This window comes from Eublepharis macularius, chromosome 12, assembly GCF_028583425.1.
Source record: "Eublepharis macularius isolate TG4126 chromosome 12, MPM_Emac_v1.0, whole genome shotgun sequence".
NCBI lineage: Eukaryota > Metazoa > Chordata > Lepidosauria > Squamata > Eublepharidae > Eublepharis > Eublepharis macularius.
This window is the reverse complement of record NC_072801.1, coordinates 20,873,201-20,892,662: the sequence shown is the minus strand read 5'-3', so window position 1 is coordinate 20,892,662 and position 19,462 is coordinate 20,873,201. Positions and strand designations below refer to the sequence as shown.

Here is a 19,462-nt window from a genome sequence, read left to right as displayed (position 1 = left end):
CCACCACGTTCCCCCTGAAAAAAAGCCCTGGGGATACCCAAGTTGAAATCTGCATGCAGGCTGAATCTCCGTAGGTGGTTTTGGGCCAGACACACACATCCTATTATATAAAAGGCTGTGTTCCGAACAACTTACTTCCTACCCTGATGTGTCTCCAGAGGGCGCTCCTGTGGAGGGAAGCCCAGAAGAGGCAGCCCGTCCCTCTGAGAGGATGCAGCAGTGGGAAGCCCAGGCTGGGATCAGGAGCGGAACAGGTAGCAATGCCCGCACCCCAACTTCATCCAGCTGGGATCAGGAGCAGAGCAGATGGCAATGCTTGCCTGCCACCTTCACCCAGCTGAGATCAGGCACGGAGCAGGTGGCAATACGCACTCCACCTTCTCCTGCCCAGGATCAGGAGCGGAGGTGGCAATGCTCGCCTCCCACCACACAGGCAGGATCAGGAACAGAGCAGGTGGCCATGCCTGCTCCTCTTTCACCTGGCTGGTATCAGACTCAGAGCAGGTGGCAATGCCCGCTCCCCCTTCTCCCTCCCAGAATCAGGAGTGGAGCATGAGGCAATGCCTGCCCCCCCCTCACTCGGCTGGAATCAAGCACGGAGCAGGTGGCAATGCCTGCCCCCCTTTCACCTGGCCAGGATCAGGTATGGAGCAGGAGGCAATGCCCACCCCCCTTCACCCATCTAGGATCAAGTGCAGAGCAGGAGGCAATGCCCGCTCTCCCTTCACCCAGCCAGGATCAGGCACCGTGCAGGTGTCAATGACCCCCTTTGCCCAGCCGGGATCAGGTGGCAATGCCCGCCCCCCGCCTTCACCTGGCTGGGATCAGTCACGGAGGAGGAGGTAATGCCTGCCCACCCACCCTCCCCTTTCTAGAGCCCGTTGTATTTATTCCCACAATGGGCTTTGTTACTAGTTCAGCCTAACTTTCCTCACAGGCTTGTTGTGAGGATGCAACAGAGGAGGAAAACAACCTCTGCTCTGAGCTCCTTGGAGGAAGACTTTGATGAACTTCGAAAGGTGTAATTTTGCTTATTTATTATTTATTTTATTCACATCATTTATACCCTGCCTTTCTCCCCAGCAGGGACCCATCATTTACCTCTCCTCCATTTTGTCCTCACAACAACCCTGTGAGGTACGTTCAGCTGGCCCAAGATCACCCAATACACTTCCATGGCAGAGTGAGACTTGTACCTGGGTTTCCCAGATCCTAGACCCACACTTTAACAACTGTATCATAAATATAATAAAACTAATAGATATTTTAAAAATATAACGGATTTTTAAAAAAAACTGGGAAGGTCTGATCACAAATTTTCCAGCATCTCAGGTCTGCTTTAGCCCTCAAGAAGTGACTTTACGCACAGCAGAAGAATAATTTTCTGCCTACAGGGAAGCATCTTGATTGTTCATACCTCCGTTTGTTTTCTACTTGTAAGCAACTGTCGTTACTGTATTAATTAAGGGTGTTCTCACCATATGGGTTCCACATAATGAGGCAAACACAAATAAGGGGAAAACTACGAGTGTGATGCAGAGTAGAGGATCTGCCTGGGTACCTGTTTGATGGCTGCAGAGAGGAAAACAACTTTCCTGTACAGGTCTCTGTTATTCCCAGCAGACCTTGAGGCGAGAGCCATGCTAAGGCAGGGACCTTTAGGAAAGCAGGCTGATCTTTCTTTCTCAGCCCAGAAGGGATGTAGCGTGGCACCGTGACCCAGGAATGAGATTGACTCACAGCTCAGAACTGGTGTGTAGGTAGGTCTCGCAGTGCTTTCCCCAAAGGGAGCATCCCGGATCCTTATTCGAGCTCCGTCTAGCGCCAGATGAAGACTCCGAAGCTGCAAGTCATTGAGCTGCTGGCGCTGGGACTCCGTGACCACGGCTGAGTTCTCAGGGCCAAGGTTCGCTATTTGTTCCGGGGAGAGTTCCTGAACAAGAACAAAGAGGAGAGGGAGAAGCTTCATGATTAGACTCAAGACAACTAAGGGGACTAACAGTGCAATCCTAAGTGTGGTGTGGTGGTGAGTGTGTCGGACTAGGGTCTAGGGAACCCAGGTTCAAATTCTCACTCTACTATGCAAGAGTGCTGGGATCTTCAAAAAGAGTCCAGCAGCACCTTTAAGACTAACCAACTTTACTGTAGTGTAAGCTTTCGAGAATCACAGTTCTCTTCGTCAGATGCGTCATTGCTGGGATCTTGGCACTCTCAGCTACACCTACTTCACAGGGTTGTTGTTATGAGGACAAAATGGAGGAGAGGTCCTCATTGGGGAGAAAGGTAGGGTACAATTGAATAGATAGATAGATAGATAGATAGATAGATAGATAGATAGATAGATAGATAGATAGATAGATAGATAGATAGATAGATAGATAGATAGATAGATAGATAGATAGATAGATAGATAGATAGATAGATAGATAGATAGATAGATAGATAGATAGATAGATAGATAGATAGATAGATAGCAGAATTACACCATACTAAGTCCACTAAAGTCAGTGGACTTAGAAATATGTAACTTTGTTTAGGATCACTCTGCAGGGTCCAGAGGGACTACAGCAGAGGGGAAAACAGGTGCACACAGATACACACTTATGCACAAACCTTGTTTGAAATCGCATATTGGTGTCGTTTTTGTACCGAATTACCTTCACGTTTATTAATGTTTATTTACTTCATTCATACTCCCTGCCTTTCTCCTCAATAGGGACCCAAAGTCCCAATCCATATTAGCCTCTCCACCCTTATAGCTGCTTTTTGCAAGGGGGGGGGCCTCCAATCACAGAATCCCAACAGCATGTGCAATTTGGTTGTCAATGAGGAGGACAGAGAGGGAACTACACTGGTTTTAAAAAACAGATTGGCATTAGATAGTCTCCTGTTCCTGACTATATATCCTCCCAGGGCTTTTTTTCTGGGGAAAGAGGTGGTGGAACTCAGTGGGTTGCCCTCGGAGAAAATGGTCACATGGCTGGTGCCCCCCCCCCCCCGATCTCCAGACAGAGAGGAGTTTAGATTGCCCTCCGTGCCACTTGGCGGCGCGTAGGGCAATCTAAACCCCCCTCTGTCTGGAGATCAGGGGGCGGGGCCACCAGCCATGTGACCATTTTCAAGAGGTGCCGGAACTCCGTTCCCCCGTGGTCCTGCTGAAAAAAAGCCCTGTATCCTCCTTGTGCTTTCCCTTCCTCCTCTTCTCACGTTCGTTTCAAAGTCTAGGCCATCTGTCTTCATTCTTGCTTGCAAAGTTCAGCTTTCCACGCTATCCACATGAGGTGTAAAATGAAAGGATGTCAAAGCCCTGCTCTCCCAACCAGATTTCTCCACCTGGTGCAAAATAATCTGGTAAATGTGGCTGTATTATTAAGGCTTTAAAATATCTGAACACTGTTGTTATATGAAAATCACCTTTCAGTATTGAACAATTATGCCCGTTTGTGATAACATAACATTCGATTTATATATTGCCCTTCAGGACAACTTAACACCCACTGAGAGCAGTTTACAAAGTATATCATCATTATCCCCACAACCAACAAACACCCTGTGAGGTGGGTGGGACAGAGAGAGTGCCTAGAAGCTGTGACTGACCCAAGGTCACCCAGCTGGCTTCAAGCAGACGAGTGGGGAATCAAACCCAGCTCTCCAGATTAGAGTCCCACACGCTTAACCACTACACCAAACTGGATCTCTGTAAGTGACCCTACAATAGCATTTCTGCATTCTTGATTTTGCTAAACATTTACCATTCTAAAAGAAATTCTCTCTCATGAGGAAGAAAGCTCGTAACACTGTCTGTTTCACAAATATCTGCATGTTTGAACTCCTGGACAGGGAGGGAATTGCCTTCTTTTTCAGGTTTGTTTTCCACTATGATTTCCAAGATTTAATTTGTAAAAAGTACTGAGGCTAAAGCCTTGCACGATGCCAGGCCCTTCAAATCCCAGATTACATGGGTGTGGATTCTAGTTATACACCACTGAGAGGAAGAAAAGCTTTCTGAACATTCCCTTTACCACGCTTTACACATTTATGTACACGGCTAGTGGGTTGAATAGGGCATCAGTCTTGGATCAGGGTTTATATTCTCCCCCCTGGCCTTGAAAATAACTGAACTATGCTCAGCTAGTCTCTTTCTTGCAACCTGGTTTATCTCACAGAATCATCATGAGGACAAAAAGAGAGGGAAAGGAACCGTACTTCTTTAGTCTCTTTTGAGGAATACAAACTGTGTGCTCAGTTCAAGGTATTGGTTATCACATACAAAGCTCTTCAGGGGCTTGGGTCCAACATACATATGGGACCGCCTCCCTCCCTATGTTCCTTCATGACAACTTTGGTCATCTGAACAGGGTCTCCTGCAAGTGCCACCCTGCACATGGGCGAAATCAACAGCAGCCCGTACACGGGCTTTCTCTGTGGTGGCTCCTCCCCTGTGGAATGGCCTGCCTGAGGAATTCAGGAGAGCCCCCACCTTCCTAGCTTTCTGCAAATGATGCAAAACCGAATTATTCAAAAAGGCTTCTGTATTGGGAGGGGATCTTGGATGCTTTGCTAATGAGTTCGGGACCACAGACTTCACCACTACGTTGCCTTACATACTATCTGCTCATAGGTGCTCCTATGAGGTACCTGTGCTTCACATCGTCTAATGTCAGCCCTAGAATTGCTTATGTTCTGTTTCAGCATTTCTTCAACTCTGTATTGGATTCTTGCTAATGCTGTGTCTTTGTAAACTTGTGTTTATTTACCCTATAGCATTGTTTAAGGAAATGTCCTTGATATTGACTGTACTAATCTCACACTGTGTGATCCTCCTTGAGTCTCAGTGAGAAAGGTGAACTATAAATGACATACATACGTAAGTAAGTAAGTAAGTAAGTAAGTAAGTATGGAAGGAAGGAAGGAAGGAAGGAAGGAAGGAAGGAAGGAAGTAATGTTCTATGGCTCAAGTCCAAGCAGTTCCTTTTAATCCCAAAATGGTTGTCATAAGAACAAAACCCTCTGCACACGCCAAGAGTTCTTTCTTACTGCATTTGTGTTTCAGAATTGACCCCTATAATTCAGATGGGGATTGCTAGCCATGGCAATGTTAGCCAGATTCTATCCCAAATCAGTTAATGTTGTTTGATCAAGTAAAACCATTAATATTGGATAATGAATCACTAGAATCCACAGATATGGAAGATGTAGCCTAAAGATATGGATTCAGATAAAATCAAATCAAATCAATTACCTTTATTGGCATTAGAAATAATAATAGTCTACATTCAGAGACAGTGATAGGCATAAGCATAAGCATAAACAAGCAATTAGTAGCTGTTAATAATAAACATTCAGCAATCAGGTGCAGCTATATGCTTGGATTTAACTTTATAAACTTCTGCTAGAAATTTTGCAACACTTAAAGTAACACAAGGGTTACGATCTTCAAAAAGGTAAACTAAAATTCGTCCTTTAATAAAATTATTATATTGAAGGTGTTCAGTTAAAAACTGTTTGCGTAACAGACCAAAAAGAGGGCATTCTAGAATAATGTGGGACAATGAGTCGAGCACTCCTAATTCGCAAGGACATATCCTGTTTTGAAGGGGTACTTGCCTAAACCTGCCAGAGAGCACCATTGATGGAAAGGCGTTTAAACGTGCTAAGGTAAATATTCGGTGCTGAGATGGGATGTCCAGAGCTGAGAGATAGTGTGGCATCATTCCTTGTCTTTGGTGGATTCAGATCAAAAGATGCATAAGGGGAGATCAACTTGACACAATAGAGTTTACTCTGGACTTTCCAAAAGTATGGATCTCACACCCCCATACTTGCATCATAGGAAAATTGGGACAGCTCTGTGGCTCAGCTGAAACATAACATGAAACCACAATTCATTTTAACTATTGTGGGTCACAAGATCACCTAGTCCCACGGTTCTGTGGGCCCAATCAAGATCAGGCCCTCATGACATTTTTAAATGGTCAACTTCAGCTCTAAAGTAATGTCTAGTTTGGCCCTCATGCAATGGGGACTGGGAAAGAACCTGCTGAGCCCAATATTTTAGAGAGTGCTGCCCACCAGAATAGGCAACACAGAACTCAATAATACTAGGCCTGTGGTCTGACCCAATATAAAGAATTTATATCATATCATAATCATATCATCATGAGAGCTGCTGTAACATAGTGGTTAAGTGGCTGGGCTCCAAGCCAGCACTCTGCTAGTTCGACTGCCAATACTGCTATGAACTCTACAGGTGGCCTTAGGTAAGACATTCCACTCAGCCCCAACTCCCCAGCTGAATTGTGGGGATAATAATAACACTGAGTTTGTTCACCACTCTAAGTGTGGCACTAACCTGTCCAGAAGGATGGTAAAATAACAACAACAACAACAACAACATTCGATTTATATACCACCCTTCAGGACAACTTAATGCCCACTCAGAGCGGCTTACAAAGTATGTCATTATTATCCCCACAACAAAACAGGGGAAAGAGGTGGTGGAACTCAGTGGTGGAACTCAGGACCGCACAATGACGTCACTTTGGGTTAGCTGGAACGGGGAGGGGGCGGGTTTAAAGTTTAAATCGCCCTTGGCAAAAATGGTCACATGGCCAGTGGCCCCGCCCCCTGATCTCCAGACAGAGGGAGGTTTGCCAGTGGCGCGGAGGGCAATCTAAACTCCCCTCTGTCTGGAGATCAGGGGGGCGGGGCCACCGGCCATGTGACCATTTTCAAGAGGTGCCAGAACTCCATTCCACTGCATTCCCGCTGAAAAAAAGCCCTGGTCACTGTCATTCTTATTTATACACACAAGAGAAAAAGTAACCCTCTCCCAAATTAAAGTATTAAATTAATGACCCTGTTGGTTTTATAACAAAGCAAAACTAATGAAAGGAGGGGAGGAGGTCAAAATATCCACACACTTACTTTGAACACTTCATCAGGTATGCATTTTATTGCCGCTGGCTGGAAGTAGGGCATCAATTCTTTATCAAGAGCTTTTAATTCTCCCTCATTTAAACCAGCTAAAGAGAGAAAAGATCACAAGCTCAGATTTGTTCACACCATCTCAGTTAGACTCTATGTGGGGCTAATGTGCATGTTAGAAGCCTCCTCTTGCTTTCACTGATCAATATTTGACTCTAAAATGTTTTCAGATACCACTGGGAAATCAGACTTCTAAGAAAACAAAAAGGTTTGTTTGCAACAGAGTGCGCACTTTGTATGAAAGTGCAATCTTGTAAAAGCCTACTTGAGTAATCAATTTTTTTTTAAACACAGTGTCTGTTTTAAAGGTATAGGTACAATTTCTCCCTGTTTTCTGTGCCCAATCGATCAAATTAATATATTCTTTCATAGAATAGTCTCATCCTTCATTACACCCAAACATCTCTGCTACCTAAGAAACAACACATATTTTCTATGGTGATTATTTTATGGACCAACATCAGGCAAAGTTAGAGTGCAGTCAAGCCTTCTGAGTTCAATGCATTGAAGAACTTTTATCTCTGCGATAGCACAAGAAAAATAGGAGGGGCAGAGTGCTGAAATCTAGAACGAACACAAAAAATATGTTTAAAGCTTAATTAATACTAGTTCTTGTGACAACGTGCAAAACTCGCGCGAGGAAACGTGATATTTTGCATTTTCCCCGTCGCGATCCGGAAGAGGGCGCATGAAGCGCCTTAAGGTTAGTCATCTGGAATCGGCCCAGGAGTTATATCTGGTTAATATTGGCTGTTTTCACACGCACCCGTAAGATTGCACGAAACCTAAGGAACGAAGCATCTTCCTAGCGTGATTTCCCGACACGATCCCCTTTAATGGCATGATGACGTCAGAAATTGCACCATTAAACCGGATCGTGCCGGGAAATCACGCTAGGAAGATGGTTCATTCCGTGAGTTTCGCTCAATCTTCTGGAGGCTTTGGCTGTGTGAAAATGGCCATAGTTGATATCCCTTTTAAAAGTCCCCATGCTTTGTGAGGGACATATTTTGCCTTGATATGTCCCTCATAAAGCATGGGGACTTTTAAGAGGGATCAAATTATAGTCCGGTCCTGGAAAAACAGGATTTTTTTCACATCTTAATGCCGAACTATGTGTTATAGTGTTTATGGATCCACACATGCCCACCTTCAATCCTGTTATAACAGAACTGAGTTGGGAGTTTTGTGTCAGAATTTAGTTCCTAGGCACACGAGGGATTGAGCGGCTGGGCAAATAGCAGTTACCTGGGGCCGTTTCAGGTTGGGAAAAAGGTAAGGGGGGGAATTAAGCTCCTCCCATGCCTAGGAATTAAGTTTCAACTTGAAACTCCCAGTGTCCATCTGGCCGGACAGGACAAGATTTGTTTTTCTTGGATATCATGATGCAGAGATACATGACAGAAGGTGGAAGATCATTGCCATGGGTATCAGCCACGCTACCTGCAATGGTACCAATCTCTTGTAGGACGGCACTGTTCCATCTGGCAGCATTTCCAAATACAGACTCCACCTTCTTTTTAAATTCTTTCAGAACACTCACACTGCATGGCAAAGAGCCAATTCTGGCAACGACTGCACTGTAGAAAGGGTAGCAAAGGAGAAGGACATCAGGGACTCAAAATTTACATGAAACTGAAAAAAAAACCAAGACCAGTAACTTCCTGTTCTCTCAGCCTTAGGGCTGCTCTCAGAATTTATCCCGACACTCAGGTTTTGAGCCTCATTTTCAGGGTCTCTGAAGGGCTAGATAAAACCTCAGAATTGTCAGCTACTCCCCACACACAATGGCCGTTTTCACACAGCCATGCGCCCGGAACATCGCGTGAAACTCACGGCATAAAAGTGTCTTCCTAGTGCGATTTCCTGGCACGATCCCGTTTAATGACCCTTTTTCTGACGTCGTCGGGTCATTAAAGGGGATCGTGCCGGGAGATTGTGCTAGGAAGACGCTTCATGCTGTGAGTTTGCGCGATCTCCCGGGGCGCGTGTGAAAACAGCCAATGGCTTCTCCTATAACTTCTCCTATAACTTCAAACCAGGCTGAATGTGCTGGTTACATGTCAGTTGGAGTTGAGATGCAACAATACAGTGCGAACAACTCAATTACAGTTTATGTTTGATGCATGGTTCATGACCTGACTATAACTACAGATATGCTCAATGTGCACATTTTTTTGAAGTTACAACGGCACTAGGGGGAAAATTGAGTCCTTCTTCCAATAAATGAGTTAAGATCAATGTGTCACTGCTGGAGAAGGAGGGGGTGGGATTCTATGATGTACTCAGCAATAATTAATAGGAAATGCACTGCACAGTTAATGCCATTTACATTTAACTTTAAAAGGCCTTAATGAATGGAAGCAAGATGGCAGTGTCATACCTGAATTCCAGAGACTCGATGGCTGCAATCTCTGTGGAGTTCAGAGTACAAAGAGAGGAGCCTAATCCGGCCAGCTCAAAGCTTTTCAGAGTGTCCATTGCTTGCCCCGAGTCTTCTAGAAACCCCAGTAAAATGGATTTTGCCTGGAAAAAAATTGAGCCCCAAATAAGGTCCACTATCAGTGGGTGTGGGCAAGCCAGCCACATCCCCGTTCCTGCCAGCTGAAGCATCCCCACATGCCAGAGAGTGAACAGCTAAAGCTTTGCTGGGACAAGAGAACTATCTGATGGCATGCAATCCAATTAGATAGCTGAAGCTAAGCAGGAAGCTGGGAGACCGGTTAGGGATTCCATGTTTCCTCTTCTGAGGGCAAGACCAGATAAGAATCTTGGAGTTTAATGTTCAGAATGGCTAGCGTATTTAAAAAAAAACTCAATTATCAAATACACAAGGGGCCATGACTGGGACACTGGCTTGACAACAGGGAAGTAAGACTCTCCACTGGGCCGTTTTCCCAATTCAAAATGGCTCTGAGGAGAAACTATTTGCCTCACTAGGGAAACCTTACTAAGTACAGATATAAGTACTGATAGGTTTGCCTCAAGGGGAAAATAGCACGTGGGGGGAAGACTTGAATTCTTCTACCCATGAAAATCCATCCGTGTAAGCCTGTAATCATTTGGGTGGAGCAACTCTATAGTATGGAACTATTGTAAACTTTCTAGGGCCCGTGTGATCTGCCTTAAGAACCTCAGCAAAGAATGGGATACCAATCCCAACACCATCACTGAGGAATGATAATTATGATGTAATATAGGCCGAATCCACACTTCCTTTTTGTTTCCACGCCTTTTTCGCAAGTGGTGCGCTGTTCATGCAGATACTCACACGCTTTCCCATTCCGCGTGTTCCCCGCCATCACCACGCCACAATTGCGCCTTCCTTCCAAACCACGTGATAGTGGCAGAAATCTGTTTTCTCCCCGCCTTTTTTTTTTTGCACAGTGCAGAAAGGTCTTTATACCAGTAAACCAACTGTAGTGAGCAGCGGTTTGCGCGGAAAAAGAAACGGTCACCGGAGCATGCGCATGTCACACGGGGACCGTTTCCCTACTGTGTCCCGCCATTTTTAAGAGCGCGAGGAGCCAAGCCGAGCAAACCTGTATTTCCCACAACGATCATCTCCAGTAAACGGCATGTGTAGAAAACAAATATATTCCTGAAAGCTTAGGACGCAGGTGGGAGATTCTACTATTTGCGAAAGACAGAATGCATCATCTCATGGTGTCACGTGGCTGTGCTGTGAAGCAACCACAATCTGAGCCATCGTCACAAATATCACACTCTGAGCATCCATGTTGTTAACTACTAAAAGCAGAAAACCACTCTGAGCAGTAGAATTTCCAGACAATGCCTTTAATGTGACAATCTAATTTCAAATTTGCCCGCCATACCATCCAGCCAATTGTTAGAAAGTGGTCTGTGATGAGCAAAAAATGAGCCAATCAAAGATGAGGGGGAGGGTACATTGCCATTTCTTAAAAGTCGGAATATCGGTATACCGGAAAATTGACCTTTTTTTAAAAAAAAAAAGGGAAGTGACGTGTGCCATCAATTCGGACAGCGGAGGATGGAACCACCCACTGTAACGCTTTACTCAGTGGCGTGTGGAGAAATGATTGCGCCATGAAGACGCACTGGAAGGGTGAATGTGATGATGCACAGCATGGTAGTGGAATGAACCCGATTGCCACGACTGCACAAGATAAGAGAATGGTGAGTGAGTGTGGATTCGGCCATATCCTGCCTTCTTTTTCTTGGATCTGCTTTCCTCCACCTTGGGGGGACAAATGGCCAACAGAATAACACTGTTTTGATTATCGCCAAGGTACAACCCCTATCACTTCCCACAAGTAGGTGATTAGATGGGGAGAAAGTGTCGTCAAGTTGCAGCCAACTTATGGTGACCTCACACAGGGTTTTCAAGGAAGGAGATGAACAGAGGCGGTTTGCCATTGTCTGCCTCTGTGTAGCAACCCTAGACTTCTCTGGTGGTCTTCCATCCAGGTACTAACCAGGGCTGACTCTGTTTAGTGTTGATGTTTTACCATCATATGCTTTGATATCCTTTCTGATGTTACTGTGCTGTGTACATCTGACATATTTTGACAGCTTAAGTATATTAGCTGCCGTACCAAAAGAAAACTTTTGAGCGGTTGGAAGGGGGATTCAGCAGCTGCCATTCTAATGGAAGGCAGCTCATTTATGCATAGTCCAAGACTGCGGAGGCAGCCCCTTCTGTCAAACAGCAGACTCTCCACAAAGATCTACTAACCTGCAGAGGATTCCACTCCGTTTGCTGACTAAGCACAGCAACCGTATCGACAGAACTCAAATCCAGCTCTCTGATTTCGGTCTCATTTAGCATTGTGGCAATGCGCCCAAGGGAAAGAATGTGATAACTCTTCCAGCTGGACAAAGGCCCCCATGCCTTTGAAACAAAAAAAAATCTGCTATTAGTTTAGTTTGCAGAATGCTAAAACTCAGCTATCCAGGAATGATCATAGAGCCAGGAGAATTCCAGCTAGGATGGCCACTCCACAGCCCAGCCACTAGGCAGACGTTTTTAAAATGAACAATTCAGCAAAGCATCCTTTTTTTTACCTTCTTTAGAGTATGCTTGTATTGTATATTGAGATTAACAGCTCTTTATTATAATAAACATCTTTACTGGAGACTGGAAGCAGGCAAACTGAAGACTCAGGCTCAACAGTAACCAATTTATACTTGTAGAAACCACTCCCACTTTTACAACAACCAATACAATGTAAGCAGCTAGAATCCTTCGTTTGCATGAACTATATACAAGTATCTACTTTTCAGTTCAGCAATTGGACTACAAAGCAACAGTTCTGATTGGCCGTGCCGGCACCCAAGCACCAATAGCTTTGTAGGCCTCAGGAACCTTCTACTCAAGCAATACATAACAACTTGGTCATCACAACAGGTGGGAGAGGAGGTAGAGAACAGGGCCCAGGAGCAAACAAACAAGAGGAAAAGTTGTTCCCTTGCCTCCTGCTGCTTTGGGAAAGGTATCTATCAGGTGCCTAATTTCAACACTGGCAATCTAAAAGAAACACAAATCCTTCATGATGGGGCTGAGAATGTGGTCCTCTATGTCTTTCAATCTGATGCCAAAGCAGTTAAGAAAAGGGAATTAACTAAACACAGTTTAAAGAGTGTATTGATTCTGCTCACATTAAGAACAGATGACACATGTTTAATTAGAAGCTCATCTCAAGCTTGTTTTCCCTGAAATAAAAGCATTTAGACAGCGGTGCTTAAAAAATAAAAAGCAGTTCCTTCTTAATTACTAAATATTATTGACAAGCATTTCCAACCAGCTATGTGATTTTGAATGAACCGTAGATTCACTGTCCCTCTCCCTTGAATATGATGCTATTAAGACACGTCGCTTGTGGTTTGCAATCTTTATTTTGATTCTCTTTACAACAATCTTGAGGCTAGGATGCTCTTGGAATTGAGCCCCCCCAGCATGGCCAATCCAACAGGCCTTGCACCACCCGGCTTATCACAGGATCTGTTGTAGAATATAAGAAGCTTCCTTATACCCAGATCAACCATTGGTCTATCTTGGCCAATATTGTCTACAGTGAGATTGGCAGCAGCTCACCAGCGTCTCAGGTGGAGATCTTTCACATCACCTCCTTACCTGATTCTTTTAAGAGGAGGTGCTGGGAATTGAACCTGAGGTCTTCTGCAGAGACCAGGGCCCTGCAGAGATCTGCAGGCCAAGCAGATGCTCTTTCACTGAGCCCAGTCCCTGTTGAACATCTGTAACCTCTGCTTTGCCCAAAGAGGGATCTAAGGCTTCAAGATAGACAGGTCTTGATTATTCACTACCTGCAGAGGCCCATTAGGCATTTACAGCCCAGAACCTGCTTATAATGCTAGAAGTTCAGCTCTAGCACAAGGAAAGCAATTTATAAAGAAGGGATGGATCATATCTTTTGAGTATCTTTTTCTTACCAATTAGAGAGACCAGGAAATAATTTAGTGGCAGATTTCATCAATTTTGCAGACAGGTCTTTCCCGCCAAAGGGTACCAGAGAGTGGGGAAGGCTTTTTGACTGTTCCAGAATCATGACCAGAGGTCTCCTATTTGGAGATTTCCACTAAAAAAAATAGCTGCTTCCTGAAGGATGACTAGTGCTTTAGTGTATTAGAGAAGAACGCTCCCTCCCAGCTGGGCATAGCTGGGAGCACATTAATCTTGAGGACAATTTCTCTCTAAACCGGAGGTCACCCACAATGACAAAACAGCCGATCGATTTCACTATTAAGGCTGCTTTATTTTGTTCCAACAGTTCTAGCGTGAATTCCTGCATAAGTACCAGCAGCCAACTTTGGTGGGAAAAAAGACTTGCTTTGGGATGTGGGGGGGGGAGGAGATTAATTAAATGGAGCCACTAGGATGCAACGTATTTTAGCTTCTTGTCAGCTTATTTCACGGAAAGGGGGGAAAGGAAGCAGCACCTTCCGGACTTAACTTCCACAGGTAGCAATGTAACAATCTGTCTGCAGCTACAGACTTTTAGTTGCCCTGTTTTTCACCTTTAAATCCGTTGTCTGCTTTTACTCCCCCACCCTTCTTTTGTAAAATAAAACAGAAGTTTGGTGGCACCTTATCTTTTGTGACATGCTGATCTTACAGATACAGTCACGGGCAGCCTTGACAGAATTCTGATTAGTTTTGAGGGGGTTAATATATGCATTTAACGTTGTTTTCTATATGATTTTATTTGGGAGAAACCAGCCTTGTGTGCCCTTCACTAAGCAGAAAGGAAGCTTGTTTATTTAATCATGTATTCCGTTTTAATCCTGCCCTTCCTCTGCAAGGGGCTCTGGACAGTGTGCATGGTTTTCACCAATTTTACCTTCACAACAATCCTGCAAGGAAGGTTAAGCTGAGATAGGGAACCAGCGGCTGACCAGAGGGTGGATAGCAGCAATGGCATGACATCACTTCTGGAAAAAAACCTGAAGTGAAACGAGTCATCTCTAGGAAACACTGAAAACTCTATAGTTCTACCACAGAGTTTCCAGCGATTTCTAGAGAGGCGTGATATCACCTCTGGGGTTTCCCTGGAAGTGATACATGCCATAGGAGGTGGGAAATGGGAGCTGGGGGTGGGGAATCCCCTGCCCCCGCCAGGTGATTGGCAATCCTAGGCTGAGAAAACCTGACTGGCCCAAAGTCACCCAATTTTCCTCAAAATGCACCCCCTAGTGTTACACAAAAAAATCCCTTTTAAAGCTGACAAGCAGAGTGAAAGCTGTTGAGTCCTCCAAGGGAAAAAAAACCTGGGAAATCTCCAAAGTGTCTAGATCATTCTTGGACTTAGCTTTTCCCTTCCCAGCCTCTGTAACTACCTGCTTAGCTTTCTCTTTCAGTGCAATCAGCTGAGAAGGGTGGAAACCACTGACAGAGCCAAGGAGTTCCACTGTCCTGATGAAAGTGTTGGAATTCATGCAGCTCAGTTCCTGAAGGGACCAAAACACATTGGCATCTGATAACCTGATAATCTCATCAGAGGAAAGCTCAGGGACTTCCGCACAATCTGAAATGAAATAAAATATATCTGAGATAAGAGGTTCATTAAGCATGAGTAAAACTTCGATTTAAAAAAAAACACTTGAAGTTTATATCTACATTAAAAAAATCTCTTTGACCAGAAATCAAAGCTTTGGCAAATTCTTTCCCTTTCATTAGAGCTGTTGCTAGAATACTGCCACACCAGGAAAGGAGAACAACCTCCAAGGCTATCACTGCATCACAGATGTTAGTCACTTATACAAGGCTTGTTTGCCCTTCCTGTTGGGATGGGAGATCTCCCACTCCCAGCAGACCTTTGTTGCTGCTGTTCAGGTAGGTCATGTGAGAAAATAGCAGTGAAATGGGTGAGCAATTACCAGCATCCTGACATGCTGACATCATTTCAGGCGCAACTGGAAGTAATGTCAGTGCATCACCAGCAATGCTCTAGCATCTGGTCAAAACTCTATGGCTAAACCATAGAGTTTGGAGTGAAGGCAAGAGCATCACTGTTGATGCACTGATATCAGTTTCACTCATGCTAGAAGTGATGTCAATGTGTCACTGGCAATATAAAGATGTTGCCAGAGAGCCCCTCCCCACACCAGTTGCCTATCTCGTGCTGGCAACCCTACCCGGGATGAATGCTGTTGTGAAAAGGGGTTTTCTCCTGTTTCCCCATCACGATGCGTTCATGTACCTCCTGGATTTTCCTTGTCTTCTCTGTGATTTTTCCCTGAAACTGCTTTACCATGAGGTTTGGGGAAAGATCACAGCAAAGATGGGATGGCTGCCATGTGAGCAAGAAAGGCATGGCTTTTCTCAGTTCCACACCCCAGTCTGCAAGGTGGTCATTCCCTCCCCATGCAAACTGGGGAAGATTTTTCAACATTTTTTAAAGTTGGTAATTTAGATATCAACACAATAATATAATATTTTATCAGCATATCAATTGCTAGGTTAAAAAAAACACATGAAAAATCTTCTCCCCAGTGGTGCAGAGGTGTGCAGTATCGTGCAATGTCATTTTAAAATATGTAACTGGAAGTGACATCATGGATCATCGTGATGTTCTAGCAATCCTTCCAAACATTAGAGAGGTCTGGAGAAACTGCTAGACTGTTGCAGGAACGCACAATGTCACTTCTGGTTACACGACCAGAAGTGATGTCACAGCAGCAGCATTCTCCCCCAATTTCTTCCACTGCTGCACTGACCAATGGAGGCAGGGTGAGTGGGAGATGTCCCACTCGAGCAGGAGACCTAGTCCCCCTAAGGGAGAATGGCCCCTGCAGGGAGAGGAACAAGGAAAGTATGGGGAAACCTGCCACGTGAAATCCTATTTCTGCTGCTCTACATTGGGAAACTCCAGAGAACCATTGCCTTGTGGAGCAGGTTTATATTTGCTCTGCGTTACCTCTGTTGTCTAATCAATACTTGGCATTTATAAAGTGTTCAATTTTCACACCTTCCTTTCCTATAATCCTTCCAACAAGCCAGTATTATTATCCACACTCAGGGCTTTTTTTCTGGGAAAAGAGGTGGTGGAACTCAGTGGGTTGCCAGCACAGGGGGCAACTCTTGGCGGGAGATGGTGCCCCTGGTACCACATGGGTGCGTGCAAAGTGCGCGCATGCTCCCAGGACCAATGATGTCACTTTGGGTCAGCTGGAACAAGGGGGGAGTTTTTAAAAGTTTAAATCACCGTTAGCAAAAATGGTCACATGGCTGGTGGCCCTGCCCCCTGATCTCCAGACAGAGGGGAGTTTAGATTGCCCTCCGTGCTGTGGAGGGCAATCTCAACTCCCCTCTGTCTGGAGATCAGGGGGCAGGGCCACCAGCCATGTGACTATTTTCAAGAGGTTCCGGAACTCCATCCCACCGCATTCCAGCTGAAAAAAAGCCCTGTCCACACTAAACTTCAGCTCCAATCCAGCTAGGAAGGCTCATTGCAGTATTTCCATCTTGAAAATGGATCAAAGAATGCTGGGGAGGGATATCTAAGATCGGAACTTGGGTTTTTCTATCTCACAAGTCATTTTCTTTTCTTTTTTAATCCCTGCATCACATTAGCGCTAAATACGAAGTCTTAGCCAAAGTCTGTCCAAAAGCTCTGCGGGGAAAAATGTCCTGTAATTTTACCTAACAACCAAAGCAACCTTGAATGTGACCATCTCCTATAATAAAACGGAGCATCCCAGATGCTGCTTGCTGTCAATGAACTGAGCTAAATAAATTATACTGTGGATGTACCAAACAGATTTATACTCCGAACGGAAGCAGAGGGAGGATTTACTTCAATCAAATCAAACTGCAGAAGTCGGCAAAAACGTTCTCACAAGATTGTATCTGCCACTGCCAGGCTAACAGGAGTTGGAGGAGGGATAAGAAAAACACATTCAGTATTATATTGTTCCAGCGGAATCCATTTATTAGCCTTCAAAATGAGAGAGCTGCGCATTTTTAAAAGGAAAAAAGGACAGATGGAGCTGCTGGGGAGACCCCCCCACCCCAATAAAAAGCTTTCATGCAGAGAAAAGCACAACGGAATGCCCACCCCTGTGGATACCTAATTGTATTTTACTCTGGAAAAATAAAGGCTTTCATTTCATTCCACAGAGTGCACAAGATCGACAGGCAAACTTGAAGTGGAGCGTATATTATAGATTTGGCTCCATCTCGGGTTTTCAGAGTCCTGCAGCACAGAATCAACCTCATCGTCTGCATTTCTTTCCAGAATTCCAAATTACTTGGTTTTGTTTCTAAAGAGGACCCAATGTGTTGCGAAATCGTCTATTGGTTTATTATTCCTGGATTTTGTACATAGTCCTGTTCAGGGGTCATTTCATAGAAAAAGAGCTGGAGGAACTCATTAGCATATACCATGCCCCTTGACATCACCAAAAATGTTTCATTAGCATAACTGATTTGCATATGCCACACTCCCTGGCATCACCTATCCTGGATGTTTTGGACCCAATCCTGGCCATTTAGGGCCAAAATTGGGCCCAAAATGGCAAAAGGGGGCTGAAAATGGCCAAAAAGGGCCCCCAAATGGTCAGGATCGGGCCACTGCTGAGCAGGAGAGTGATCCACCACCTGTCAGAGGCCCGATCCAGGCTGTTTCAGCCCCAATCCAGGGCAAAATGGGCCCAAAATGGCCGAGTCAGGTGGGCGGGGCCACCTGACATGTGACATCTTTGGGGAACTGCCGGAGCTACGTTCCTGCGCGTTCCCCCTCGAAATGAGCCCTGGTCCTGTTCATGTACAATTTGCTACTTTGGTTCTTTTCTACCTCTTCCCCTCTTACCTCTTCCCCTCCTTTGCATTAGCAATGCCAATGGGTACATGAACAAAACACCACAAGAAGAGCAATAACTATGAGTTTGTAGGTATGATTTACATTGAAATTGTTTTGGTGCAATGGAAGATCATTTTTTGGCTCAGTTTTTTACATACTTTCTGTTTTTTTCTCTCTTACACTTGTCAGCGCTTTTCCTCATATAGTTCAGCAGATACTTGGCAGTTTCACAAACAAAACATGCACATATGCGGTTCTTCCTAAATCACGTCTTGTTTTGCTTTGTGATACGCTTCCCATCTCAAAGCACATTTGCAAACAAAGAGGCAGTCTTGTCCCAGAGCACAAAACAACAATTAATTACTCACCGGGAGATTGATTGGGTGCTCTAAGTGAGTTGCGAACAGATTCAAATTGAACCAAAAGGAGCTCCTCAGTTGGAGGAACTGGCCCAGTCATCTTTGATGCTATTTGTAGGATAATATCAGGAAACTTGGATGGGTTAAAGAGAGAAAAGGAGGAAGACCATTTTAGATGTGACTGATTTGGCAAAACAGCACTTGAGACTTAATAAGAACAACCCTTGTACCTGATAAAAGGGGAGGGGGTTAGGGCATGAAGATTATGCCTTCTCCTAAGTCTGACCCTTGGCTGATCTAGTTTTGTACTGTCTACTCTATGAGTGACTCTTAGATGGAAAAGGTCTTTCCCCACTCCTGCTTCTTGTGTTGGTTTGACTGGAGATATCAGGTCTGAAGAAAGGAGCTTCCGCAGGCAAATCTGCAGACTGTCCATTCAACCACTCTTCTTGGGAATATAAAGTTATTATATATATTAGATACAAAGCTGCTCTATACCAAGTCCCAACCAAAGGTGAAGGTCAGCAATGTTTACTCTGACTAGCACAGAGTCTCCAAGATTTCATGTAGCAAAAAGCCTTTCACTGCCCGAGATCTTTTAGCCAAAGACACTGGGGGGGAATCAGGACCAAGGTTGGCCTTGTAGCTATGGCTCAAAACATAGCATCTGTTAGGATCTATCTCTCCTCCTTTCCTATCAGAGTATGCAGTTCCTACAATAAAGAACTCTTATTTCTTTTCTAAATATAAAGCAAGTGTATAATTTATTATTTTCTCTTCTGCACACGCACCAGCCAGCAGAACCACCTCACAACC

General features: G+C 44.6%; 1 protein-coding gene across 1 annotated transcript in view; it reads right to left on the bottom strand.

Moving 5' to 3' along the window:
- Positions 1-1,522: 1,522 nt before the first annotated feature.
- OTOA (otoancorin) overlaps positions 1,523-19,462 on the bottom strand; it is a 44,098-nt gene continuing 26,158 nt past the window's right edge. Inside the window, exons 20-27 of the mRNA XM_054993675.1 lie at positions 18,656-18,779; positions 14,824-15,011; positions 11,705-11,860; positions 9,371-9,513; positions 8,431-8,567; positions 6,928-7,025; positions 1,741-1,933; positions 1,523-1,572 (exon numbers count right to left, since the gene is read on the bottom strand). Coding sequence (XP_054849650.1) covers positions 1,523-1,572; positions 1,741-1,933; positions 6,928-7,025; positions 8,431-8,567; positions 9,371-9,513; positions 11,705-11,860; positions 14,824-15,011; positions 18,656-18,779 — 1,089 coding nt within the window. The remainder of the gene's footprint in view (positions 1,573-1,740; positions 1,934-6,927; positions 7,026-8,430; positions 8,568-9,370; positions 9,514-11,704; positions 11,861-14,823; positions 15,012-18,655; positions 18,780-19,462) is intronic.